At 38.4% G+C, this 27997-nt stretch overlaps 3 protein-coding genes and 1 long non-coding RNA gene across 9 annotated transcripts; 2 read left to right on the forward strand and 2 right to left on the reverse strand.

Moving 5' to 3' along the window:
- Window positions 1–251: 251 nt before the first annotated feature.
- LOC131531595 (uncharacterized) lies at window positions 252–25630 on the reverse strand. Of its 2 annotated transcripts, none has more exons than XR_009268728.1 (6): window positions 25443–25630; window positions 21119–21139; window positions 20928–21019; window positions 11617–11714; window positions 11365–11542; window positions 252–705 (listed from the first exon to the last, which is right to left on the reverse strand). It is a non-coding gene; the product is annotated as an uncharacterized LOC131531595 (long non-coding RNA). The 2 variants fall into 2 exon arrangements; XR_009268729.1 differs by having other exon boundaries at window positions 11355–11542.
- On the reverse strand, window positions 4128–4890 carry twist3. The gene has a single exon (XM_058762452.1). It carries the CDS (start codon window positions 4888–4890, stop codon window positions 4273–4275), a length of 618 nt encoding a protein of 205 aa, XP_058618435.1. The 3' UTR covers window positions 4128–4272.
- Window positions 11446–27995, forward strand: LOC131531591 (PTB domain-containing engulfment adapter protein 1-like). 5 transcript variants are annotated; one of them, XM_058762446.1, is made up of 8 exons: window positions 11446–11496; window positions 20355–20834; window positions 20954–21025; window positions 21131–21226; window positions 21323–21460; window positions 25490–25594; window positions 26137–26196; window positions 26615–27349. In XM_058762446.1, the coding sequence occupies exons 2-8, from the start codon at window positions 20715–20717 to the stop codon at window positions 26753–26755; spliced, it is 732 nt and encodes a 243-aa protein (XP_058618429.1). In that variant the 5' UTR covers window positions 11446–11496; window positions 20355–20714; the 3' UTR covers window positions 26756–27349. The 5 variants fall into 5 exon arrangements, with proteins under 5 accessions (XP_058618429.1, XP_058618430.1, XP_058618432.1 ...); XM_058762447.1 differs by lacking the exon at window positions 11446–11496 and adding an exon at window positions 27368–27995 and having other exon boundaries at window positions 19915–20834; window positions 26615–26696; XM_058762449.1 differs by lacking the exon at window positions 11446–11496 and adding an exon at window positions 27368–27995 and having other exon boundaries at window positions 19915–20834; window positions 26630–26696.
- On the forward strand, window positions 15630–19101 carry LOC131531590 (E3 ubiquitin/ISG15 ligase TRIM25-like). The gene is made up of 2 exons (XM_058762444.1): window positions 15630–16403; window positions 17975–19101. The coding sequence occupies exons 1-2, from the start codon at window positions 15660–15662 to the stop codon at window positions 18854–18856; spliced, it is 1626 nt and encodes a 541-aa protein (XP_058618427.1). The 5' UTR covers window positions 15630–15659; the 3' UTR covers window positions 18857–19101.
- Window positions 27996–27997: the final 2 nt, after the last annotated feature.

Genomic DNA, 27997 nt, shown 5'->3' on the forward strand with positions numbered 1-27997 from the left:
TTGAACGTGGTAGTTGCGTTGCTGTCTATGGAAGGTCAGAACGCTCTCGGATTTCATCGAAAATGATCAAAATCTTTGTTCTGAAGATGAACGAAGGTCTTACGGGTTCGGAACAACATGAAGGTGAGTAATTAATGACAGAATTTTTGGGTGAACTAATACTCTAATGCATTTTTTAATCACCAAGTCATTTTGCAGAATTAATCTTACAGCTTTATTTTTTTTTTAAAACAACCTTTACATTTAGACGGATGTGGTATATACCATGACACAATTGTTACACTGTCACAGAAGCAATAATGTTGGCTAATATACAGCATAAATGACAAGCGCAACAACTCTGAAATGATCAGATCTGTATATCAGGGAATATAGTGAGTCTACGTAGCATTTTTCCATCAGGCTAGCTGGTATAGGTTAGCTATAAGTGTAGAGTCCTCATGACAGTCAATGTCTGCCTCTGCGTGTCCATACATAATCAAAGTCAATGAACGCTGATCTCAAATCAGCACTCTGCCACTCAATCAGAGTCATTTCCAGAGTTTGATTCAGAGTCGTGTGGAATAGTCTGAACAATCTTAGTTCCTTTAGATGGTGGAGGGTCTTTTTTTTTTTTTTTGGCATTTTGTTGTATTGCTCCATTAGATGAAGGAAAAGATTGTTGGCTTGTAGTTGAAGCATGATGTCCTCTGGGATATTGGGATACTGTTGAGACAGATAGAAGGGGAAGAACATGTCAGAAATGTGCTTTATAAACAAAATGACTAAGTAACACATTTATATGGACAGATTCATTTGTATATGCATGGGTTGTTCACATATAGCTGTGGTTAAAAAATAATTTAAAGACTACATGGAATATTTTGCAGTTTAAAAAATGCACTTGTCACATACCATTTGAAAATGGACTTGTGAAGGTGTAAAGGTTTGGATTAAAGACAAACATACTGGATGAAACATTGAGGAGAGGAAGTATTTGATGTTTGGATCTGGATTACTTCATAAACAGCTTTATTTAAATTGCTCAATCAGTTTGCTGGAATCTGCATGTCATCTCAGCCTAAAGCGAAAGAATCATTCCCATGAGCACCGGCAAACACGTTGACTCATCTCGCATAAACAAAGGACATTGCTAAAGTAATACAGTATGTGGTGAATATGACTAGTCCAAGGAAACCACAACCCAAAATAAATCCTGAAAAAGAGCCGTAGTTACTCTGTTTCCATTAACAGCACACATTTTTTCACAAATCAGCCAATCAAAAAAAAAAAAAAAAACGATACCTGAAGATGCAATTTTAATTGATTAGGATTATAACAACTGCCAGAACTGGTTAATAAAAGTGGAACAAAGTTGAACTTCAATGGTCTTTGAAGATGTTTTTTGTTATTTGTGATTTCGGCTGATTAGGAGTTCCATCGAGGCTAAAAGCATTGTAATAGGTTTATTTTCGAAGGTTTTGAACAATGCATTGCTAATATTGTGGCATTTAAATGCAGAATGTAAGAAATTGCTCCACAGAAAAACAGAAAACTCTGCAGACCTGTCATTTCTATTGGTGCCAGGGTAAGTTCTGCACATCCCTTGCCTGTTCTTTTATTAAGTATTTAAGTTTATTTGATTACAATGACAGCTAGAGACTCTAACAGCACATTTTCTCCCAAACTCAGTGCAGAGATGTGAAAAATGTGTAGAGATTTAGTCTGGACGTGGGCTCAACTAACTGTTGCTGAATATCTTTGTTTCAGTTGCGTTTACAGGGGCGAATTTCACCATCCTAAAACTACACGATGCCAGCTAAATATTTCCCAACTCTTGAAGTGCCCAAAAATCAATACCATCGATAAGGCACACATTCACTAAAATCTTCCTCTTCATATATGCTAACATCAAACTGATATATATCATCAAACTGAATTAGTGTGTGTATTTTTGTGTGTTGTATGGCGTGTATCTCTTACACACACACACACACACACACACACCTCTGTAACACCCCACAACTGTTTCCAATCATTAGGTTCCTGCATGTCTAGGCCCGGTCGCCTCTGATTGCACGACACTGGATACGAGATCCCGTGAAGGGCAGAGGGAGGGCGATTTACACCCGTGGGCTAAAGGAGAGTCCTCTCCACCTTTCCCTGCTTCCTGTTCACTCACTTTTATTTTCCTTTAATGATTTTTCTTTGTTCCCTGTTATCTTTAACAGCAACACATGGCCAGTGGTTCTCAGACTGAGATCACGGTGGAAAATGTGAAATAAGTACATACTTGTTTTAAATACATATTAATTACATAGTTATTACCTATGTACTAACATATAAATAGTTATACATAAATGTATTTATAAATATAGAAAAATATATATGCATGACCAACACAAAATTATGCAGACAATAACTTTTTAAATACATCTGTTTTTTTTTTTTTTTTTTTTTGGTGTTGTTTTTTTAAGATACTTACGTGCAGTATATTTAAATGTACTTGTGGTTAAGGCAATACATACTATGAAATCGAAAGAAGAGGCTACACTAGTAGGCCTGCGTATGATAACCTTAACAGCAGAATATCACAAGCTGGAAGTTGTGCTGAGTCGTATTTAGGTAAACTTGACAAGCAAATGTTTACAATAAACATAGATCACATGACATGAATACATTTGTCAATGGGAATAAGAATAATTTCTGTTCTTCTGCTAAGGTGTGTATAAGTGGAAACTCCAGAATCTTGGAATTAAAGAGGAGTTTCACATTAATGTTCATGTTTTCTCAAAATGGCTATTATCTCACAAATTCTTGAGACAGCATGTTTTTTTATGCATTTAATTTTCATACCATTAACCTGGGGTTGGAATCGTTTTTTGATTTTTGCTTTTTGCTTTTTTTCCCATGTAAACTAATTGACATATGTTTGAAGTTACAAATTCCTATTGCTGAATACCTATTCCTATTTGGACAAATCTGAAATTGTTAGCATTTAGTCCATTATAAATGAGTACAACATTTAGATCAGATTATTTCTGCAAAGAATTATTAAATGGACAATATTGAGCACATTGTAAAAATATCCTCCCTCAGACAGCTATGATAAAAGTAATCTGTCTTGTCTGTTTTTTGTTTTTTTTTCTGTTTTTTGTTTGCCTTTTTTTTTTTTGCCTTTTTTTGTACCTTTCTGTTGCACAATAAATAAATAAATATACAAACAATTTGCTTCTAATGCCTGCAAATCTTTAACCAGATTTTGAGTCTATTATACAGTCAAGATAAAAAAAAATAGCACAATACTTGGAAAATTACTACGCAGCATTGAACAAACTTTAATTTATATATGTGCATTTTTTTTTTTCATTCTATTGAATTTACTGTGAAAATGTGATTCTGAAACAGGTTAACTGTTCATTAGACCAATGGCATCAGTTCAGCGGGTGAGAGCTACTCCAGCTGGTTAAAGGTCCAGCCACAAAAACAGGTTCTGTTCCAGTGCTGCCCAAGCCACAATGAGGGCCAGGAGGCAGTTACAACAAACCCCTGAAAAAAGCCTTTAGGTGTTAATACCCTTACAGATTATTATATTATTAAAAGTAATATCTTAACTTGATGTTTTTGTAACTGGGCACAGAGCTTCCACGATCAGCGCTATTTAAAACAGCATACAGTACAGCCTCTGTCTGTATAAATTCTGATATATATATATATATATATATATATATATATATATATATACTAAGATGATGCATTTTGCACTCTGTTTTGGGTGCATGTTTGATTATCCATAATTCCACATACACCATAAATGGAGGAAAGGTAAATATCGCCCCTAAATTCATTAAACACTGAACGTATGATGTAGCCTATGTAATAAAATAAATCCAACAAGTCCATAATCAATGAGCAAGTCTGCGATGAGCAAATTTGTGCTAGAGAAGCGTGAACTTGCAGATCAACAACTTGGACTAAACCAGATCCATGTGCTCATATCAGCTACCATATGTCATAACATTTCACTGACATACCTGTAGAGGGTTGCTCTGAGAAAAAGTAAAAAAAGGTCGTTGTTGGAAGGTCAGAGGTCAGCTTTAGGCAGGGTCAAGTCATGGCAGCAGGAGTCAAATGGCTGTTGCTGGTGAATTTGAAGCCATAGCTAGTAGACAGACAGCGATAGATTTAATAATCAGAGTCACTTTCTCTGGGGCAGAATGCAGGTTCAGAGTTCAGAGGCTGGTTGGATCTGGAGGGTCGTATAGCGCTGTAGGATCAGGAATGGGTGAACGTCTAGTGAGTGGCGGACATGGACCAAGCGCCCTCCATCCTCCATACGGAGAAGGCGTAGCTCAGCCTTTCGTGGGCCAGGTAGTTACAACTGGCCAGCTTGGCATCCATTTCATCGCTCTGCAGAACCTGGTAGAGAAAGTCGATGTATCTCGAAGCCAGTTTGAGGATCTGAATCTTGCTCAGTTTGTCTGAAGGCAACGTGGGGATGATCTTCCGCAGCGAGGCGAAAGCGTCGTTTAGGGACTGCGTGCGCTGCCGTTCCCGGACGTTAGCGATCACCCGTTGCGTGTGGAGGTCCTCGAACGGTTGCCCGGGCACAGGTGACACCGTGCTCACGGTGGGCACTAGGGAGGCCGCAGAGGTCGATGAGGAAGAAGGAGAACTCCTCTTGGGCCGCTTGGGGCAGGAGGGAGTGAGCGTAGACGGGCCCTCCAGTGATGTCTTGTCGTCCTGTGCTAGGGGTCCACCAGGCTCTTTCTTGGGACCTGTCAGCCGCTTTCGAGCACCCGTTGGTGGCGCAACAACGACGGGGCACTTGTTAGGGCGACGTTCTTGCTCCTCTTCACTGGGTAGGACCCCACCCTCGGGAAAGTCGCCACAAGACTGTTCCTCTCGCATGACGCTCGGTCGTCCTTGTCAATCCCGTGCTTCTATCCTATTTTGCTCCTTCGTTTGTGGCCCAGTTCTTTGCCTTGGACAATTTTAAAGGAAAGCAACACAAATCACTGCAAAAAGTGAGAAGGTGCTTTTTCTGAACTCAAGAAGGTGCCAGATTATGCGGCCATTCATCTGAGTTCGTAAAAATCTCAGTCTCCTCAGTACGTCATGTAGCTCTAGGTCAGTTCTTGAAACCTCAAAATCACTATCTGGTTGTCAGGTCTTTTATAAAGGCCAGTGCCTAAGTCTTCCAAAGCCCTTCCTACTTTGATCAGCGATTGGTTAAGAGGTGGATTGGTTGAGGGGTGGAGCCGCTCAAAGGAAACAGGAAGGCGATGCACGTTGCGATTGGAGCATAGAGCCAGAGGGAAGGGGCCGCGATCTAAGGTGGCGGCAAAGACTCTGCTGTAGAGTTTTCTTGAAATTGTCTGAAGCATATTGGTTCCAGATTTCTCCTGAAACAAGCCTTCGGTCCATACACACCCCCTCCACCACTCCAGCACCCTCCACCTCCTCTTTTTTTCCCCAGCACAGCCCAAGACAGACAATAGGAGGGAGTCGAGAAGCAGGCTTGCTGTTTTGCATGCTGTTTCATGCTGTCTCTCTGTTGGCCTTATGGCACGGTGAGGTTTTCAAGGGTAAACTGAACTTTATTTCGAACATGCTGAGTGAAAACTAAACATTGCTGAGTGTAAATGTATGTCGCGTGTCTATGAACAAGAGCATTTCTCAGACCTGTCCTTGCATTTAAAAGTGGGACTGTGAGTCAGTTTTTGTATATTGCTGATTGTGTCAAATTCATCTGTGCATGAATATTCACCTGTGAGTGAATTTACGTATAGGTTAGTGGGAAAAGTTGCCATCTCTCATGCACATGTAGTTTCAAACAACCATGAACATAAACACATAAGAGAATTGAATGTAGAACATTTTGTTTCACTTAAAACATTTTGAAGCATCATATCAGCACATGTTTTGTTTGAGTCTGAGGAAAAACAGGGGCTGGAGTCAGGACTGGCGTAGTAGACCAAAAAGTGAATCTGGACGTGAATTAAAACGTCACATCAATATTTTTCGCTTTATTTTGACCTTTATGACTAAATACAATGTGTCAATTTAAATGAAACCAAACCTGCCTTGATTGTATCCTGTCATTGTGATTGTTCATTTCATTTCAGAATCTCATAACAAGTGTCCTGCTAAACTTAAAATTGGTTTCAGAACCAAAGCACATTCTATGAAATTCAAAAAAAAAACAATGAATTCATTTCTGAACAGAATTGGCGCTCTAATCAACAGTTAAATGCAAACAACAGGCCTCATTTTTCAGTCTCTCTCATGTCTCTCTAGCAGATTAAGAAAACTGACAGATCTGTTATGTAGCCGTGGGGTGCAGCAATCATTTCAAAAGAGAGAGGGACAGAACGTTCAGCGGAAGACCAAGACATTTCTGATCAATGACTAAGTGACCTAGTCATGTAATTGTATCCTATTTGTATTGTCTTGCTATTTTTATTTTTTTGGTAATAAAGAACAGAACAGAAGAACAGCATGCATTTTCAGGAGACATCAGAAGCCAGGCTTTGGCTGAGCTGTGAGTGTTAGATCAGTGTTTCTCAGCACTGGTCCTGTAGTACTCCATATCTAACACACCTGATTCAACATTATCAGCACATTAACAGAGGCCCCATGAACTAAGTGCCAGATAAGGGGGAAATACAAAATGTGCATTGTTAGAGGGCTGTTTACAGTTACATCTAAGAGATACAATGCAGCATACAATAACGTCACCTTGTATATTCCAGATATGCAATGGACACAATTTTCAGTCACAAATATTTATCCCTTGTGTTGTGCTGAAACCCCTTTACCTAATTTGGTTTTCCTGATCAAAAATCGGCAGGCTTTTAAAAATTATCATGCTATATTATCACCAAATCTTGGAGTCCATCTTTTTGTCAGCTTGTTTTCTTTCAATTAGAACAAGTTGTGTATTTCTTTTTGGAACTGATTGATTGTAGTTTATGCACCTCAGTTTTTGAGGAAAAACAATTTTGCCAATTTTCCTCAAAAACTGAGGTGCATCTGCTCTGATCAATGAGGTCTCAGTCAGTCACAAAAAAAATCACCTGTATAACTGTATAGGCAATTTTTGTAGGTTTGTAGGTCAAAAAAATACAAACATGATGTTTTGGGAGGTTGTTTTACCATGTGCAAGTATTAAGTAAGTTTTAAAACAATGCGAAAACATTAACTAGCATTTTTCAGAAAACAAATGGTGTCAAAATGACAGGAACACAACATGAGGTTTAATAAAGCAGAAAGTAAAAATTCATGCACATGCGTGACAAGACTAAGAACATTCATAGTCAGACTTGAGACCAGATACGAGTCCCAAGATTGAATTTTATGTACCTTATTACTCTAATATGAATACAAATGAGATCACATTGGATTAATATCATTTAAAACCTGTAGAAACACCTTGGCCTATCAGTATGTTTAGGTGGGACAAGAAATGGAAACAATGTCAAAAATCTACTTTCATGGTCCGACAGTCTTTTTATTTATTTAAACGATTTAAAGCACTGTTTAGCACCTTTGGGGGAATGTATTTATTTTATTTATTAATTTAGCTTTTTTGAAAGTTAATTTCATATTACAATAGTAGAGTACAATACATAATGGGAAAATAGGAAAAAAGAAAAAGCAATGGCACAAGTCGATTATTGACATTGCTAATATGAGCACCATGTCTTAATGTATTAAAGCATGTGCTCTAACCGCTAGGCTATGGCTCTAATATCATTTATTTGTGAATGGAGTTCACATTTTTTAATATCAGTAAATGTGCATGTACAGTGACCCATTCCACACTGCTCCATTTTGTCACAAAGAGTTGGAGGCACTTTCACTGGCATTTTAGCTTGTTTAGATTTGCACCATGGTGGTCCCTGTCAAAATCAGCCTCCGGAGCAAATCTGATCACATGTCCCTCCCACACCGCGCACCTGCGTCTGATCAAGACATTTATACACCACAACGTCACCGAAACTCTCTGACAGGAAATAAACAGCTTAGGGGTACCGGAGTTATGGAGAAACTATACGACGGCTGATATAAACAATGGTGTGCTGCGAGAGTTTTGGACAGGAGTGGATTAGAATTGGGTCAGTGATAGTAACACAGGATCCCCTGGTGAAAGTGGTACTGGGGTCCACAAGCCTCTTGAGTCGCAGCAAATCTCTGTCCTGAATATGAAGACCAGGGCAGATAGAGGAACAGTGGCATGTGCACGCGGCACAATATCTAAAACCTTATCCAGTGTTACAGCTGGTGATCACAGTTTACTCTTTATTTGTGTTATTGCTGTTATTTTGGCAACACTTTAGTATAGGGACCAATTCTCACTATTAACTAGTTGCTCATTAGCATGCCTATCATTAACATATTGACTGTTTATTAGTACTTATAAAGCACATATTCTGCATGACCATATTCTACATCCCTAATCCGTCCCAATACCTAAATTTAACAACTACCTTACTAACTATTGATAAGCAGCAAGCTAGGAGTTTATTGAGGCAACAGTTCTAGTTAATGGTTTGTTAATAGCGAGAATTGGACCTTAAAATAAAGTGTGACTGTTATATTTATACTTTTTTAAATGGGCCAAAATATGCGTAATGTTTTACACTGACACAACAAAGACGTATAATTTCTTCAAAAGGAGTGTGTTGTAAAATGCATGGGGCAACACTTAATTTTTTTATGTATCTATATCTATTAATTCCTGTATTAAAATTTATTTTGGTGCTTTTTGGGGAGGCATAAAGTTGATAAAAAAAATAAAAATAAAATAAAAATGTCAGGGTGATAAAACTGTCCAAATATTATACAGGGGAGAAAAAAAGCCTCATTAAAGGATAATTAATTCTTAAATTAATTTTTTAAGAAGATGTGGCATGTTTTAAAAAAATTATTGGGTTACTCTTTTAGGGTCCCCCCCCCACCTCAGTTCAGGTACTAAATTGTCATGTGGTGCAACTCCCCAAAAATTTGTGATATTTATGATATGTATTAATAATTAATGATATTTGTTTAAAAAACTTTTTTTCAAAACTGAAAAATATATATTTTTATAAATAATAATAATAGATAATTAAGATGTGTGCGCGTGTATTCAAGGTGTAAGGAAATCATGTAAATTTTTTACATTAATTTTTCTTTTGAAAATGACGTAAAAGTTTTTCAAAACCATATGAAACAAACAAAAATACAAAGAGTACATTTTTAATATTTGGTGCATGTTTTAAACTAGATTTGTACGACTTTTCCTTGTTTTTACATGGACACTCTCACTGACCCATATACAAACCATGTGCCTTCATGCATTTCTCTGCACAATCTTGCACATGCGCAAATGCATGGCAAGCCTGAATTACCAACACACACATATAAGACATCAACCAATGAATATACTGTAACAGAGTATATGATGCTGCTACAAACAGGACCAGGAAAGAGAAACATGAAAGAGAGTGCAGGAAAAAGGAAGAAATGTTGGCGAGACGAGTGTGAACCAGAGAATCTGTGGCAGGTTTGGTTTTCTTAGACCTCTCACCTTGCGTGCTACCACGTTGTTGCCTCAGTAACGTGGAGGAATTTCTGACGGGGAAAAAACAAAAGGCCCGCTCTCAGAAAAGAAGAAAAATGCGACTGAGAGGCCGAGAAAAAAAGCAAAGAGGGAAAAAGCAAAGCACTGGTCAAACAGAACCATATGGGAGAGTGTGGGGCTGGCTTTGATCTTGGCCCACCGCCTGATTGATGCTGCGCATTTCATTTCCTCGTCAAGGCCGTGACATAATGTTTCACTAACACTCAAGACCCCTCGCTCTCCTCCTCCAGTGCTCTTCTCTATCCTCATCTCGATCCCCTCGTGCCTCTGATTCACCCTGTTGCCACTTCACCGTCGAACGTTCGGGGACGAAAAAGTTCGTGCCACGCTAAACAACACGTCCGTCAACATGGCAAAACATTCCGGGCTTTGAAAGGACCATCAAACGCGACGTGAGAGAGAGATGTGGTCGATTCAAGAACTGGGATGAGTCTTTCCATATCTGAAGGTGGACATCTGCGAGGCTTGTTTGATACGGCTGCGATGACCTCACTGTTGCTAGCGTGTGGAAAAAGCCGCGTCATAGATGAAAGACCATTGCAATCTGTGTTTGTGAGTTTGTTGCTACTACAATGACAATGCAGACATAACAAACGTCCTTGTTAAGCCTCTATAAATTAACGCTGGTATTAGAACATAATGGGATCAGATGAAAGTGCCAAACACTTGCAATGGCTTCAAAAAATATCATTGCAGAGCTTTTGGCTGCATCGTCTGTTTTTTTATTTTTTATTTTGAACATTGATCTCCTAGCTGCGAGTTGCGAAAAACTATCAAAACTAGAGATGTTTTTGAAGATACCTTGGAAGGTGTCCAAAACATCCAAAAATGTTCCGAAAGATTTGACTGAGAACTCTCAGAGGGATTGGCATAGTACTGTACATGACTGTTAATGTGTTTGGTCTTGGCGGAATAGATCTGCTGCTGCTGCGGCAGAGCGAGTACCGAGACTTGCTACTGCCAACACATCCACAACATGATGCTGTGAGCATGTAAGAAATACTGCTGCTGCACAAAAAACATACATGAAATAACAGATCTATACAGGTGGAGCTGGGGAAGGTGGAGGGTTTCTGAAGAGCGCTGCAACTGCTGCAGCAAGCACTAGCTGAGTATTTAAATGTTGAGCAGCAAGCTCATTGGCTGCTGATACAAAAAGAGCCAATCAGCTGCGCTATATGATAATGATGTCATTATGTCAGATTGAGTTTGACTTATTGGACTGCGCCATCTAGAGTTTCATGCCAGAACTTTGGATTTTGGGGACCAGTTCTCACAATTAACTAGGACTTTTGCCTCAATAAACTCCTAATTTACTGCTTATTAATAGTTAGTAAGGAAATTGTTAAGTTTAGATATGGGGTGGATTAAGGGATCTAAAATATGATCAGAATAAGGCATTAATATGTGCTTTATGAGTACTAATAAACAGCCAATATGCTAGTAACAGGCATCCACATACTAGGTTAATAGCAAGAATTGGTCCCTAAAATGCTACTGAAACATCATATAGCAGTGTCCTGTTTAGCTAGAATTAAAGGTTTAATTTAAGAGAACAGTGTGGACCAGCACAATCAGAAATGCAATAAAATGCATCTTATTTTTGTTTTCATAACAGAGTATACAGAGCAGACGAATTGGAGCATTATGTTCTCACTTGAAGTTACAAATGGTTTTTTTCAAGCAATGCCAAAATGAAGGTTGTGACACTCTGTTGTCCTTCTTTTCGTCTTCCCTCATGACTGACCTTCGCTCACCTCTCTCTTCAGAGCTCTGGGTCACCTCCACACATCTGGGAGCCATTTCCTCCCAAAAGGACTCACTTCCTGTGGGCAGTCGCTTAACATGGAGGTGTTTCTGCAAGAGGTCATGGTGGGATCATCGAAAAGGTGAGACTGATCCAGTTCCAGGTCATGAGAAATTTAGGCCTGACCTCTACAAGACAAAAAAGGATGTTTTATTTTTAAAGCAAAAGTCCAAAAGTGAAAATCCCATCATTATATACTCACCCTCATGTCATTCCAAACCTGTTTGCTGTTATTTTGTCTGTGGAAAGTTTGAAGAATCTTCACAAACCTTTTTTTGTCAAGCTCCAAAATAAAATCACCTAAGAAAAATATGCATGAACAAACCTTAGTTGAAAAGTTTTTTTTTTTAATTCAAAAACAAGTTTGCATAAGTGTCCACTATCAAATCAGCAGTTGATCAAGCATTTATTCATAAATCCATAATTATACATAAATAGTGACCGTTATGAAAAATCCTAACTCTAACCCTGATTCTGACCTCATATATTCTAAAAACAGCTTAAATATTACTCTAAATGCCAAAGGCATCATAAACTTGATCTTCATTAGCTGACCTAACATCAAAATAAAACAAAGTCCCACGGCACAGGCAAAGTTTTAAAGATCTAAACAGAACTGTAAATTCTGATGGATATTGCATAAATAGCTTTGGGCTTTTGTTCCGCACACGCGGAATTTCCTTAAATTCGTTTTGAAGCTGCGTCTCCAAAGGACCTTTTAATGTCAGCATGGGCATCTGGTTTCTGCCCGATTCAAGATGGGTTCTTTTCATTCATGTCTTATGTAAATGCTATTGAACAAAAATAACCGCCAGGCCGGAGGATTCTTCCAATAACCCCATCACACCATATGCCCGCTCTCATCTTTACTGTTCTTAATTCATATCACTAATGCATCACTTCAAACTTCCAGCAATGAGGCTGATGAACACAACTGTGCCATAAACACAACATCTCAGCTAGCACAAGGAGATGAACACAAGATCTATTCACTTTAAAAGACGGTTCATGTTTTTAATACAATTATTGTTGGCCTGGATTTATTAGGATATAATATTTTATAATATGATAACAATATGGCATTTTGCAAATCACATTTTCTCTTATGCAATATGCAATGGAACTAACACTAATTTAATAACTACCAAAAACTATCAAACCTGATATCCCCAAAACAGGGCTGTCAACTGAATGTTAATTTACAGTGATTAATAATATTTAACACATACACAAAGATTAAAATGAGTGTAATTAATTATGTCAACTGACCCTGAAAATTTCATGAGGAATCCCACCATCAGAGCAATTAGTCTCAAAAATGTTGCAGCCATCAGTTAAAAATAAAATCATGTATTCGCCCTCATGTTGTTCCAAAGCTATATTGCTTTCATTCTTCTGTCGAACACAAAAGAAGATCATTTGAGAAATGTCCCAGTGTTTTTTGTCCATGCAATGGAAGTCAATAGTAACCAACATCATTCAAAATATCTTCTTTTGTGTTCTGCAAAAGTAAGTCATTTTGGATTTGGAAGGACATGAGGGTGAGTAAATGATGACTTTGGGTGAACTATACTTTTAAGTCCACTTTACAAACCTCTATTGACCAAGTCTGACATACAAGACACAATCAAACAGGCTAAACTACAAAGAATGAACCCAGCATTGTTTCCCTGGATGTATTGCTGCCTAGTGCACCTTTGTTTCAATTTTTTTTTATTACAGCCTAATTAAATTTAAGAGGCAGAACTGTGTGGTAGGTTGTGGGGAAAGGCATGGTCCGCCGGGCTCATGTTTGTTCCTGTGGGAGGAGGGGAGCCAGAAGTTGATTTAATAGCGTTTCCACTTCAAAGTAGCCGTTATTGCTGGGTTAGGGTCCCCTATTACCTGCACAACCCACGGATGCTTTAACAAGCACTGAGGAAAGGAAAGGCCTCTTTGAATACTGAACCTCTGTTACAACTGGGTCTAAATGGGAATTACAATTCCATCCTTATTATAACGGTGGCTTATTCACACAAAACTTATGCACATTTGCTTTTTAAATCACAGTAAAGACCTCCCAATTACTTAAGCCAATGATATTTATTACTGACTAACCCTAATTCGGTGCCTATCCCTAAACAGAGTCTGTAGTTTAGTGCGTAGTTTTGGTCCACAATATACTCACAATTTTCACTTTTTTACTTTGTGGGAACCTTTGGACACACATAATGAAGTCCACATTGAAAAACTGTAGTTTTGCTTTACTTTAAACCTGAAAATAAACCAAACATGAAGAAATATTTAGAAATCCTATGTGAATTTCTTTGCACAGACGAGCAGATGTTCTCGCTTCCATTCTCGCTGGATCATTATCAAATCATGATTGTCAAGTTTTGTTCATGTCAACTTAAATACAGCTGTCATTACAGCAGAGGAGACACAAACCAAATACAAAGGTATTCTGAAATTCCAAACTCAACTTTACTTATTGTTACATTGATAATATAATTTTGTAAGAACTGGATTATTATTATTAAACTAAAAATGAGTGCAAGGCATTTCACTAGTGTTCTCAGATTTTGGACCCCACATACAGAATTTCTTTCAGCCTTTATGTCATCCACTATAACAGTTGTAGTCATACAGAAAACAGCAGATTAAAGAGATATCTTTACAGAAACAGTTATTCTTTCAGTGTGTTGTAATGCATCAGATATGTGTTAGACCACAAGATGGCAGACATGCATGACACTGAGAACGGTGTTCTGCCTGGTGCCTTCACTCCCAGCTGTTCCTTAACTCCCAATTCTGTGAAGAAATGTACTAGGAATATACACCAATTTCAAGATGCTGATTGTTAATGTGAAACAGGTTTTTTTTTTTTTTAAATAAGGACCTTGGTAAAATGAATGAATATCAAATCAAAACAAATACACATTCTGAGAAATCCAAAACTAAACTATCTAAAATACAGCTTGTCATTTTGATAAATAAAAGTTTTTATTGATATGAATGTGGGTTGATGATGAAAAAGAAAACATTCCACTGAAACACATTTCATTTTCATTTCAAACCGAGGGCGCATGTCAAATGGGAATTAGCATGATGCCTATAATTAAACCTGATGCACTGGCTTGCATAGGTAGATTTGCACTGATGTACTGCTACGATAATTCTGCTTTTGTCCGTATCTAAAGGTCTTTGCTTAAAGATCCCCTGCAGCAACTTCACATTCTCGTGAATGAGACAAGAAGACAACAGTGAGAGGGCTTTTCTCTTTGATCACAACACCTGGACGTCTCCCACAAATCAAATGACAGCCAGTGGATTTGATATATCCTACAGATGGGATGCTTTTCCTGAGGGAGCTTCAGTTGTCTGACTCATCCTTAAGAGACACTTTTCAGAGTTTGATAAAAGAGTCTTGAGATTTGCTCTAGACTTGTCATGCACTTGCAGTCGACACTTGCAAACTTGAATTGTTTCTAGGCCTTGTTCTGACAGGACTGATTGTGGTATAAAGTTCAGAGCAAATATATTTATTCATCTTTACAAGACAATCTGATAGACACACAAGTATTTACTTTAAGATTATTAAGCTTTGAAATAAAAGTATTATGTTCCTCTGAATCTAATTTCTTCTCCAAATATGTTTCTAAATATTTCAACACAATCAGAAGCACTGGATTTCGATCCCCTCTCAAAGGGGCCATAGCGTGACTGTGTTAGACCACGTCATTTTCAGACAGTCATATCCTTCCCTTGACAAAAGTACCAAACTTTTCTGGTTAGTGTAACAGGATGAAGCACTCTCAAGGTTTTCAGATGTGGCACAAAGAGAGCCCCCACACGGAGGAATTAGTGTTTACTATAAACATGGAGAAGCATAGCACATGTTCTTTGTGAAAAGTTGCTTTCATTATTATTAATTTCCTCTGGTTTCCTTTATCTTTCAATGACCATCTGAATGTCCACCATGCATTGAGTTGTGACCGCAGAACATGATGTGCTTTTTATAAAGCCTGATCAGCATGCATAGATACAGTGTTTCATTTATCCAATTTTCTATTAAAGATTCTTGTTTTGTCTGTAAACATAATGCCGTTACTACAAAGCATTCTCACCGTGCTGGCAAAACCAATTGCATTTCTCGGCAATGTCGTCTTTACCTGGAATGTTGCAGTACAGGCTCAAAACAAGCTATACGAGTAACCGCTTCTCAAAACTGACACGCAGAAGTGCTTTCACTCAGAACCTGTAGACATGTCTCAAAGCAAACCCGAGGAGCGTCTAGCTTTGGAGTTGAGCTGTGCAATCTGTTTGCAGCTGTACCGTGATCCCGTGGCCCTTCCTTGTGGACACAATTATTGCTTGGGTTGTATACAAAATGCTGCCAGCGCAGAAGATCCCAAGTCCCCAAAACGGTGCCCGGAATGCAGGGAAGAATACGGCAGCCCGGAGAAGCTTCCCAAGAACTTCAAGCTTAGCAGTATCGTGGATGGGTTCCTGGTGGCCACGACAGGCGGTGGACTGAAAGGAGGCCCTACGGTGCCATGTGACCAATGCCTGGACAACCCTGTAGCTGCGGTGAAATTCTGCACACGCTGTGAAATGTCACTGTGCCCCGGCCATCTCAAAAAACACGAGGAACGGCACCGCTCGCTACACGTCTTAGTGGAGCTCCCCGCAGAACGGGATGGGAAGAGGTGCCCGGTGCACTTGAAAGTCACGGAGTACCTGTGTGCGCAGGAGCGCCTGTTCCTCTGCTCCGAGTGCTTGATGGAGGGCACTCACCAGCACCACGAGGTGCAGACGTTCGAAGTGGTGAAGGAGGAAATGAAGAGAGTTCTTGAGGAACTGGGGAAGTCTGTGTCTGACAAGCTACAGATTACAGAAGCTCTGGTAAAAAGTGCCAGTGAAGGTCCTACGGACAAGGCCGAAGATAAACTGGTGGCCAGAGCAAACATACTGCTGGACAACATGACTTCACTTGTAAATACATACAAGGTAAGAATGGGGTAAAATGATGCTACTAGTTCAGATTGATGTGTTCAGACAAAATGTGCATGGTGTGGAAGTAGTCTCGTTTGGTTTTAGTCAACCCAGGCTCATTGAAAATACGTGTTTGAGGTGACATTTCATTAAAGTGCCCCTATTATGGGTAATGAAAGGTTTATATTTTGGTTTTGGGAGTCCCCAACAACAGGTTGACATGCATGCAAGGTCAAAAAACACTTTCATTTTCTTATAATATGCATTTATTTTTTACCTTACTTGCTCAACAACTCCCAAACAATTCGCTCAACGATTCATTTTTCCAAACCCCTCCTTGCGGTGATTGGTCCAATTTAATTTAAAGCAGTGTGCAGTGCTGCTTTGTGTACAGCGTTACCGGGGAACCGCTATTTTTAATGCTCCAAAAGCGGCACCTAGTGGCAAAGAATGAATTTGCATTTTCATTCAGACCAATGTGAAAAGACCAACAAGTGGGCGGGCAATATGCTAATGTTTCATGTTGATGTCAACCTGAAACGGCTTGGAATTCGTTTTAAAAACGACTCATTTCAATGATTCAGAGTCGACTCTTTCTTTTTAGAGATAATAACTTTATACACGGTGCACTTTCAGATTTAAAACTTTGCAGGATGTTTTCATTCACTTAGAGCTATGTTACACACTGCATCAAAGGTAATTTTCAAAAATCCATAATAGGGGCACTTTAACACCGATACCTCACTGCATGGTTCGCGGAAGCTTCAAAGTAAAATGTCCAGTGAGTGGAACTAAAACGCGCGTTCAATACGTGACCGTGACATGGTTTTATTATTTTGGTACCTGCATTGCTTCAGGTACGTATCGCGTGGTTCAGAATTCAAATGTCTGGTGAGTGTCGCCAAAAGTTAATGCTCTATCGTGTTGGAAAATGGCATACCCCCTACACCAAACCCGACCCTAAACTTGACCAGTAGGGTTAATGAATGCAGAAGTCATATAAAAACATATTCGCAACCGTGCTATTTTAACTTCCTTACACACAGGTTTGAGCTGTTTTGTCAAACATAGCCTACCGGAGTGCTTCACCTCGCAAATGCAATACTGTATCGCATGAGCTACCAAGCAAACCCACTACATTAGAAAACCCACACATATGAAGCTATATATGTGACGCTAATGTTCAAAAGTAGAAATTTTCAAATGTCACAGCATGTAAACTTGTTTTGAAGTCATTACAATATTTTGTGATGAATTGTGCAAAATTATGATTTCTTAATCGAAACTCTGGCCCTATAAATAATACTTTGCATGGAAAGGAATAAAAGTTGTCAGAGTTTTACTGCCTCTCGTGTTAATTTCAATTGGAAACTGGAGCGATTTGTACGTATAGGTAGATTTTTTGAGTTTTGCATAAATGTACATAGAGGCACATATTTGCAATGAGCCTGGGTAGGTTTTAGTAGTGATGCCAAAGTAATGTCACCATCACTTACGTCGAGAGCAACAGATCTACACCAGTGCTGAAGACATACAGTCATGTTGTGGTAAAGCACATTAACGCTGTTTATATGTGATGTTTTAAGAGTCGTATGAGCACTGTGATGAACGACGAACTTCATTCACGGGACAAAAGCTGGCAGGCCAATCTATGCGACTTGGAGGGTTGTCTACACCAGCTGCAGGAAGCCCAAAAGTGCACTGGTGAAGTTCTCTCTCAATCCTCAGAGTTTCTCTTCATCCAGAACTACCTCAACGTCGAAACAAGGGTCCGCCAGGCTGCTAACGTCACCATTCCTGCTCTACCTTCCCAAGAGTCTTCCAATGCCAAGCAGCTGCGCTCGATCCTACGTACAGACGCCTTCCATGGTGAGATGAGTCTTCTGTTGGAGTTCCTCCATGGCATGATGAACCCTCTAGACCTGACCTTCAATGCAGCCACAGCCCATCCTAGCCTTCTGCTGTCCAGCGATCTCAAAACAGTCAAGCAGTGTGCCGGAGTTAAGAGCAGCACCGCTGGAGATCAGAGCGAACGCTTCTCCACGGCCACTCAGGTCTTGTGCACCCAGGGTTTCTCCACAGGAGTTCACATGTGGGCAGTGGAGCTCGGTTCTGGGTGTATGTGGTCTCTCGGACTGAGCTATAAAAGTATCCCACGTAAAGGTGACCACAGCAGGCTGGGGCATAACACCAGTTCCTGGAGGCTGCAGTGGAAAAGCAAGAAGCTGACGGCGTGCTATGACTCGGCTAATGTGGCCGTAGGTGAAGGGCTGGTCATGCCGCCAAAGAAGGTCGAAGTGACCCTGGATTACGAAGGAGGAACTATTGCATTCCACAGCTCAGGTCAAGGAGGGCGAAGGCAGCACCTTCATACATTTAGTGCCATGTTCAAGGACACAGTATATCCTGCATTCGCGATCCACTCTACTTCGGAGGAGTCATGGATAACTATTCTGAGTGGAGTTTGACTGACACCAGCATGCTTTCATTTTCACTCTTGCTTCATTCTATTTGTCTTTCTTTATGCATTATTATGCCTAAACATCTGCACTTAGAAAGAAACGCCCTGGCATAGTCCAGGAATGTCATGCACATTTTATTTACTAAAGAAAAAATCTTGTAGCAAGTTAGCAGTTCTTTATGTATAGTAAAAATTTTGGTGTGGTATTGAAGTCTTCATGTTAAATAAATAAATACCAACAATTTGTACAATAATCAAGAAATGTAGTTACTAATACAATGGGAAATGGGCGGCTTGAAAATTCGAGAGGACAAATATGAGTCACCTCAGTTTCAATGGCATGATGCTTCTGGAACAGTCATATTTACCATTGCAAAGCAACCGCAATTACAAATTGACTTATTTTAAACTGTGAATGAAATGTTTGCGCAATGCCTATACATCTTGGCATACACCTAGAAATAGGAGAAACTGAATGGGTGTTACTTAGAAGTCTAGTTTCTTTGGTCCTAAATAAGATGAGTCTTTGAAGAAAGGACACTGTGCATAGTGCGTTTTATCCAGAGGTCAGATCTTTCTGTCTCTGGGAAACAATCAAATTCAGACGCTCTTAAAGAAACAGAGCATGAACATTATCAGTGCTTTTCAGGATGTCACAAGAGTTTTGCTCGCAGTTTCACTTGAACAAATGGTAATGCCAGTAAAAGCGACAGTAAAAGAATGCAAACTGATGAGATATGTTTACCCGCATGCTAACAAACAACATTCTTCAGGGGCATATGTGCTGTTTTGCAGATTAGATTCAGTTTTACTAAATATGCAAAAACACCTCCAGCAAAGCTTTCTGTGTATACCATGGTCTGTATATGCTTTCAGAAATAAAAGTAAAAGTACATTTGCTTGTCCTGTAAAACAAGAAATACTTGTTCACACTTCCTTTTCACATCGTTTAAATAGTTTTGACTCAAATCAGTCTGACCTGACATAATTTCCCCTCAAAAAAAGTCTCTCTCTGCATTTTTTTCTAATGGACTTTGGGCGATAAATCTCAATATATGTAGAGGGTATGTCACACAGACATTGCTAGATGTACAGAATACACGCTGTATGTATGAGGTTCTTGAATTATTCAGATTCATTGCTTTATTACATGTTCAGGATTATTTAAACTCATTTGGGCTGCCAAACCTACATCACTTAAATGTCTATAACTTGTAAAAAGATTTTTTTCATTTATTAATTGTCAACACATTATGGCATTATTTGATCTACAACAGCACCATCTACTGGTTACAGCCAACTTGTTCTTGATCTGTATAACATCTTTCTGATCAGTTCCTCACTTATAAACTGGTTATAGCATAAATTTCAAATATTAAACTGAAACGATAATTAGTGTAAGTGTTTCTTTAACTTGTCCATCAGGCTGCATAACATGTTCAAAGACAGATATGACATAACAATGGTAATATAACAACAGATGGTAATACCTGACTTGTTATCAGGTCTGATGTGCCATAAAGAAAAGACGTTTTACAGTTAACCATTAACATCATACGACTTTAACCCTGAAAGACCGCGGAAGAGAACATCACCTCAGCCACACGAAGTTCTCATCCAAACGTAAGTGCAGTTTCTTATGTGTGTGTGATCCAGTTTCGGATAAGTAGAGTTTTTTTTTGCTTTCTGATTTGTGTTATATACTGATAAAAGGTAAGTTAGTTCTGAGAAAAGTTTGTGTAGCATATGTTTCAAATCCAACTTGATTTGTTATTTTGTTATGCAATGACATTTTAAAGTGTGCCAGAAAGTCCAAATATTTTAGGCCGCAGTGTGTCATTGCTTTATTAAACTATATTTGAAATATGTCATCTTGCCTTGTTTACTACTCTGTGTATTTTGTCATTTTTAAACAGACACTAGAGAGGATAGTGGTGAAAATGAGTGACATAGATGATGATAGCGAAATATACTTCTCGGTTAAAGTGAGTATCAATTAAAGCATATTGTTTCTAAATGGTCTAAATGCAACAATGTTGTGTCATTTACTAACTAATGCTCTTAATGTGATTACTCACGTATGGGGTTTGTGGATTGTGTGTAGTTTTTGGGTCGTATGCAGGTGGTCCGTCCAGGTGGGATGCAGATTCTGACAGATGCAGTACAAGCCCTACAGGTGATAAAACCATAAATGTCACTTTGCTGTAGTCATTAGAGATAGAGATATTATATAACTTGTTCCTTTGTCCTGTGTCCCATTATCACTTACCTTACCTTTTAGGATCCAAACCTAGAAATGGATGAGAAAATGAAGAAAACTAAAGTACATCTGTTTCTGACCAGAAGTGCTATTGACATTCTAGAGCATAAAACAAAGGTGTGACTAAGGACTATGTACTCAAGCTCAGACAGTGATGCACATGTGTACAATGGAGAATAACCATCATTCACAGTCTCCCTCTTGTTTTCTCAGTTCATGCTGTACTCCTGCGCTCTGCCCTCTGTTTCTTTCTGCGCAGTACATCCGACTCAGCCCAAAATACTTGGCTTTGTGGCCAGACACCCAGCAGCGGACATGTACCACTGCTACATCTTCCAGAGCAAGAAGTTTGTGAGTTCTGAAAATCCTAGATGCATTACATTTGATATGCATGATGCTTTTAGTTCGCTATTTACCTTTTACTTCACTGTTTTCCATTTACATTCAAAATTGTGAAGCCCCTATAATTTTCATAGCCTTCTTATTGTTCTGCTGCCTCCTCTGCCTGGGAGTCAATGGGAACCATTTTAACTGTTTTAAAGGCAAGTCAGTAGCAAAAACTTGCAGTCGAATCCAAAATAGTCAATTCCTCCATTTTTAAATAGTCTTGATGTTTACTTTTCCCTCTGTAAAATTGGGTACCGGCAACAGCTAGGTAACGACACTGACCCTGTTTTGATATAAAGTAAATGGAGATGAGGAAACAATTGACCCTTTGCCGGGAGATTGATTGACAGCTGATCTGACCAATCATAACGCCGAATCTGCCATTTTGTCCGACAAACAAATCTGACAGGAGAGTAGATTAATGTCAGTGGAATTGAACTTGAAAAACTGTGTGTATATAGACGTCTTTCTGCGGTTGAAACAAGATACCCTCTGATGTTCATTCATGTTTATTTCAAGCTATAACTAGTAAAGAGGAAGAGATGATCAGTTTACGTGCCGCTTGAACCGAAGCGCTACAGTTATCTGTCATGACACAATAACGAGCCACAAAATGGTATTTATTGTTTGAATTTCTTACAAAAACTACAAAATTTGAAAGCTGAGATCATGTTTCACACCAGAAGTAACCTGCTCTGTTTTGTCTGTCGGCATGTTTTTTCACTGTGTGAGAACATGATGTGTGGCATGAGAGCACAATGGCTTTTCGGACACAGTAACTAAAGGGGGCGGGTCTTTGCGAAGGGTCAATTCCATAGATTCTCTTGAGTGGCATTTCTATACCTAAATGACTTGCCTTGGTAATGCTGCAGGGCAGCTATTTTCTATGTAGGCAATATACACACAAGTACAGTTCCATCTCCTTGAACAGGGACAGACCGTAAATCTCTGAAAGTGTTTGTCAAGTTTAATAATAGCAATAAAAACAACAATAATAGAATCATAAAGTCCTGTTTTTAACTCAAACCATGTAAAATCCAAAGTAACTTGCATTGCATTCAAGGTGCACATTTTATATTGAATCAGTTCTTGCTTTCCCTGGGAGTCAAAACCATGACCCTGGTGATGCTAGTGCATGCTTTACTGCTTGAGCTATGAGAAAGCAGGACGGACTTCCTATTACAAGCCACTTATATTCTCCCATTTGTGTTCCTACACTACTTTTCAAAAGATTGGGGTCAGTAAAATTGTGAAAAAATTAAAATAAACTTTTCAAACAAGTGATGTTCTTTTCTATTCATTAAAGTCTCCACAAAAATATGAAAAAACACAGCTGTTTTCAACATTGATAATAATAAAAAAAAAAAAAGTTTCTTCAGCAGCAAATCAGCATATTAGGCTGATTTCTGAAGGATCATGTGACACTGAAGACTGGAGTAAAAATTCAGCTGAAAATTCAGCTTTGATCACAGGAATAAATTGCATTTTACAATATATTAAAACAGAAACATTTTTCTTTTTAATTGTAATAATATTTCACAATATTACTGAATCAAGGTCATTGCACACTGAGTCCGAAATTTTTGCACATTAAAAAAAAATACAACCTCACGTTGTGTCAGTCATGTTTACACACTGCCTCCGAAACTTTCGTCCATCATAAAAAAAATTTGGATCAGGTTCGATTTTCTGCGTTTTCGCATCCGTAGCAAGCATTTGGATAGGAAAGGATGAGGAATACGAAAAAACTGAAAAACGCATGTGAAAATTTTGGACTCAGTGTGCAATGACCTTTACTGTATTTTTAATCAAATAAATGCAGACTTGGTCAGCGTGATAAACTTTTTTTTCAAAGCACATTAAAAAACCTTACAGACCCCAAACTTTTGAGTGGTTCAACCCCCCACACAAAACTGCCTCTGGTTTTAAAAGTCTTCTTCTTCTCCACAATTTCCTGCAATTAATTCAGATCCCTGAATAATTCACATCCATTTAATCTTTGTTTTGATATCATCCTTACAGTATTTACAATACATATTTTTTGTTTTGTTTTATAAACTTCATTAGTACATTTTAATATGAATTGTTTCCTTAATTTGAATTGCTTTTATTAATAATAACTTACATTGTTACAATACAATACAATACAAGTTTATTTACAGGTGCATCTCAATAAATTAGAATGTCGTGGAAAAGTTCATTTCAGTAATTCAACTTCAAATTGTGAAACTCGTGTATTGAATAAATTCAATGCACACAGACTGAAGTAGTTTAAGTCTTTGGTTCTTTTAATTGTGATGATTTTGGCTCACATTTAACAAAAACCCACCAATTCACGATCTCAACAAATTAGAATATGGTGACATGCCAATCAGCTGATCAACTCAAAACACAAGCAAAGATTTCCTGAGCCTTCAAAATGGTCTCAGTTTGGTTCACTAAGCTACACAATCATGGGGAAGACTGCTGATCTGACAGCTGTCCAGAAGACAATCATTGACACCCTTCACAAGGAGGGTAAGCCACAAACATTCATTGCCAAAGAAGCTGGCTGTTCACAGAGTGCTGTATCCAAGCATGTTAACAGAAAGTTGAGTGGAAGGAAAAAGTGTGGAAGAAAAAGATGCACAACCAACCGAGAGAACCACAGCCTTATGAGGATTGTCAAGCAAAATCGATTCAAGAATTTGGGTGAACTTCACAAGGAATGGACTGAGGCTGGGGTCAAGGCATCAAGAGCCACCACACACAGACGTGTCAAGGAATTTGGCTACAGTTGTCGTATTCCTCTTGTTAAGCCACTCCTGAACCACAGACAACGTCAGAGGCGTCTTACCTGGGCTAAGAAGAAGAAGAACTGGACTGTTGCCCAGTGGTCCAAAGTCCTCTTTTCAGAGCAAGTTTTGTATTTCATTTGGAAACCAAGCTCCTAGAGTCTGGAGGAAGGGTGGAGAAGCTCATAGCCCAAGTTGCTTGAAGTCCAGTGTTAAGTTTCCACAGTCTTTGATGATTTGGGGTGCAATGTCATCTGCTGGTGTTGGTCCATTGTGTTTTTTGAAAACCAAAGTCACTGCACCCGTTTACCAAGAACTTTTGGAGCACTTCATACTTCCTTCTGCTGACCAGCTTTTTAAAGATGCTGATTTCATTTTCCAGCAGGATTTGGCACCTGCCCACACTGCCAAAAGCACCAAATGTTGGTTAAATGACCATGGTGTTGGTGTGCTTGACTGGCCAGCAAACTCACCAGACCTGAACCCCACAGAGAATCTATGGGATACTGTCAAGAGGAAAATGAGAAACAAGAGACTGAGGCCACTGTCAAAGAAACCTGGGCTTCCATACCACCTCAACAGTGCCACAAACTGATCACCTCCACGCCACGCTGAATTGAGGCAGTAATTAAAGCAAAAGGAGCCCCTACCAAGTATTGAGTACATATACAGTAAATGAACATACTTTCCAGAAGACCAACAATTCAATAAAAATGTTTTTTTTTATTGGTCTTATGAAGTATTCTAATTTCTTGAGATTTGAATTTGAAAGAACCAAATACTTAAACCACTTCAGTCTGTGTGCAATGAATTTATTTAATACACGAGTTTCACAATTTGAGTTGAATTACTGAAATAAATTAACTTTTCCACGACATTCTAATTTATTGAGATGCACCTGTATATAGCACATTTAAAAACAAGCGGTGTTGACCAAAGCGCTTTACAAAAGCTAAAAGAAAACAGACAATAAAAATATGAAAAAAACCACAAAAAAAACCTATGGAATGACATAAAATAGAGGAGAAAAAATTACAGTCAGTAATTTGTAGGGACAGGTATAAAATCATAAAATTTTAAAATGAGAAAGAGAGCAGCAGACGGAGTGCCACACACAACAGCACCATCTTGCATAAACCTTACATAAACATTGTTGCAATGTTAAATCTTACCTTAAATTCTTTTTCGAGTTGATCTGCGTTGTTTTTCTTTCTGTCAGTCCCATCTGCTGGTGTCTATCATTGGTGACACCTTTCAGGCTTATAAGCAGAATGAAAGTCTACAAGGCAATCGTGACCTGGTGGTGGAGGCCCTGAGACACAAGGTAACCCATCATCATACAGAACACATGACAGAAACACCTGAAGCGTTTACTGTGTCTTTACACGACATGACAAGATGAAGTGACACACAATCAAAGCATCTCTTTAATGTAGTTTATTCAGTTTAATATGATTTATATTTGGACTGAAAATAGATAGTTAAAACTAAACTAAAAATAGATTTTTAAAAAATCCTAAGAAAAATCTGACATTTGTGAGGCATGATACATTTTAGGGCATGATATATTAACTTGTACCTGCAAACAGCGACTCACACAGTCATAATAAAACGCTAAAAGTGATATATTGGCATCATGGCTGTCAAAGATGGCTACAAGGTGCACATGAGTCATGACCCAAGCTGCTGACCATCACTGCTTTGTCCAATCGTACAAACAGAAAGGCTGTCTTTTTTAAAAAGAGTATCTCCAAGAGACATTAGGTTGTTTGTTGCTGTTGGACGTGGTTAGAACACAGTGGCTTTGATTGAAGAGTGTCTGTTTAAATGCCTAAATCGTCTAATACTCCGTCTAATACTGTTCAGAATAAGGTACTGGAGCGAGAGAATGCCGAGCTGAAGAGGAGACTGCAAGCCAATGGAGAAGTGAGTTATGTGTCAGGCTATGAGCCAACAGTAATGCCACAAAACAACACATACTTAAACATGTTTAACCACACACACACACACTCACAGACGTACACACTTATCTGAAGTGTGTCCTGTATTTGATCAATGTACTGCTGAAAAGAATAATTCAGTCAACAATCAAAATCATTTACTACTCACCCATACATCTTTCTGAACCTGCATGACGTCCTTTCTTCTGCGGAGCACTAATGTATATTTTGAAGACACTTTTTCTTAGTGACCAGAATGAATTCTCTTCCTTTAAGAGACTTTCTTATCTAAGAAAATGATAACCCTTTAAAAAGAAAATATTTTGTGTACACATAAATTTGTAATATTGAGTACACAGTACTGAATTGATCATGAGCAGCACTGATGTTCTCTGTGAACACAGATATTTATCTTGCAGAACGCTGGTGGAGACATTCATGAAAATGAGTCTGATCTTGATCAAATTTCAGCTCGATCAGGACAGGGTATGTACACAACACACACATCATCCGTATGTGACCCTGGACCACAAAACCAGTCTTAAGTGTCAAGTGAGATTAATACATCAAGCTGAATAAATAAGCTTTCCATTGAAGTATGGTTTGTTAGGATCGGACAATATTTGGCTGAGATACAACTATTTGAAAATCTGGAATCTGAGGGTGCAAAAAAATCTAAATATTGAGAAAATCGCCTTTAAAGTTGTCCAAATGAAGTTCTTAGCAATGCATATTCCTAATCAAAAATGAAGTTTTTATACATTTACAGTAAGAAATTTACAAAATATCTTCATAGAACATGATCTTTACTTAACATTCTAATGATTTTTGGCATAAAAGAAAAATTGATAATTTTGACCCATGCAATGTATTTTTGGCTATTGTTATAAATACACCCCAGCGACTTAAGAGTTGTTTTGTGCTCCAGGGTCACATATATGCATATCCTTGTGAGGACTTCCTGTTTACGCTGTTTGTAATGGTTTTTGTACCTTAACAGTATAATTTAGACATTATTTACTTTGAATGTATGAGGAATCCCACCATGTTTTGTCGTGGTTTTGCTCGTCTTCTCATGAAATTAATCACCATAAGTTGACATTGCTAAGATGATTGGTGATATGCAGTCTTTTGATTTATCTAATTTTTATTCCCAGTGAGATTCTTTTCTGAAGATGACAAGACTCCTTTGCACAGGAACTTTTAAGAGAAGTCAGATAAATGTTCAAGAAATGATACTGACTCCTGAAATACCACCAACATCTCCAGCAGATTAACACTGAGCTCCTTCAGACACTTCAACATATTCCTAATTATTAAAAAAGTTGATATTTAAGAATTATCTTTCAACAAACGTATGTTTTTTTTATTGGTATAAGGCAGTTGTTTCTAACTTGATCACATGACCTTTTATCCTGCTGACAGCTAGCATTGGTTTACAGTATTGTAACCTTCTACATAATCATATTAATGTAATATACGTACTTTGCTATAATTCCATTGCAAAACCATTAAAATTATCAATAATGACGTGGGCTACAGAGTAATATTGTACATTACATTTGAAGTAGCTACTTTTTTAATGTGGGAATGACAAAAACGTTTAGCTAACTGAACATTAGATTAAGTGGAAGCTAACTTAATACTGTATTTTGTATACATATTCTTCCAGAAAAATATACAATAATTGGTGATGTGAGAGATATATGAAGTGTATTTTTGTTCATGGTTATGTTAATGGAGTGCTATCTTTTAACTGTGAACCTCTTGTCACCTCACCTGAATAA

This window comes from Onychostoma macrolepis, chromosome 23 (assembly GCF_012432095.1).
Source record: "Onychostoma macrolepis isolate SWU-2019 chromosome 23, ASM1243209v1, whole genome shotgun sequence".
Taxonomy (NCBI): Eukaryota; Metazoa; Chordata; class Actinopteri; order Cypriniformes; family Cyprinidae; genus Onychostoma; species Onychostoma macrolepis.

Excerpts from the sequence above, each read along its gene's own strand:
- twist3 (XM_058762452.1), bottom strand. The coding sequence starts at position 4,890 with ATGCGAGAGGAACAGTCTTGTGGCGACTTTCCCGAGGGTGGGGTCCTA.
- LOC131531590 (XM_058762444.1), top strand. The coding sequence starts at position 15,660 with ATGTCTCAAAGCAAACCCGAGGAGCGTCTAGCTTTGGAGTTGAGCTGT. Across the intron at positions 16,404-17,974 it reads CACTTGTAAATACATACAAG|AGTCGTATGAGCACTGTGAT; the intron begins GTAAGAATGGGG and ends TGATGTTTTAAG.
- LOC131531591 (XM_058762446.1), top strand. The coding sequence starts at position 20,715 with ATGTCATCTTGCCTTGTTTACTACTCTGTGTATTTTGTCATTTTTAAA. Across the intron at positions 20,835-20,953 it reads AAATATACTTCTCGGTTAAA|TTTTTGGGTCGTATGCAGGT; the intron begins GTGAGTATCAAT and ends GATTGTGTGTAG. Across the intron at positions 25,595-26,136 it reads TGGAGGCCCTGAGACACAAG|AATAAGGTACTGGAGCGAGA; the intron begins GTAACCCATCAT and ends AATACTGTTCAG.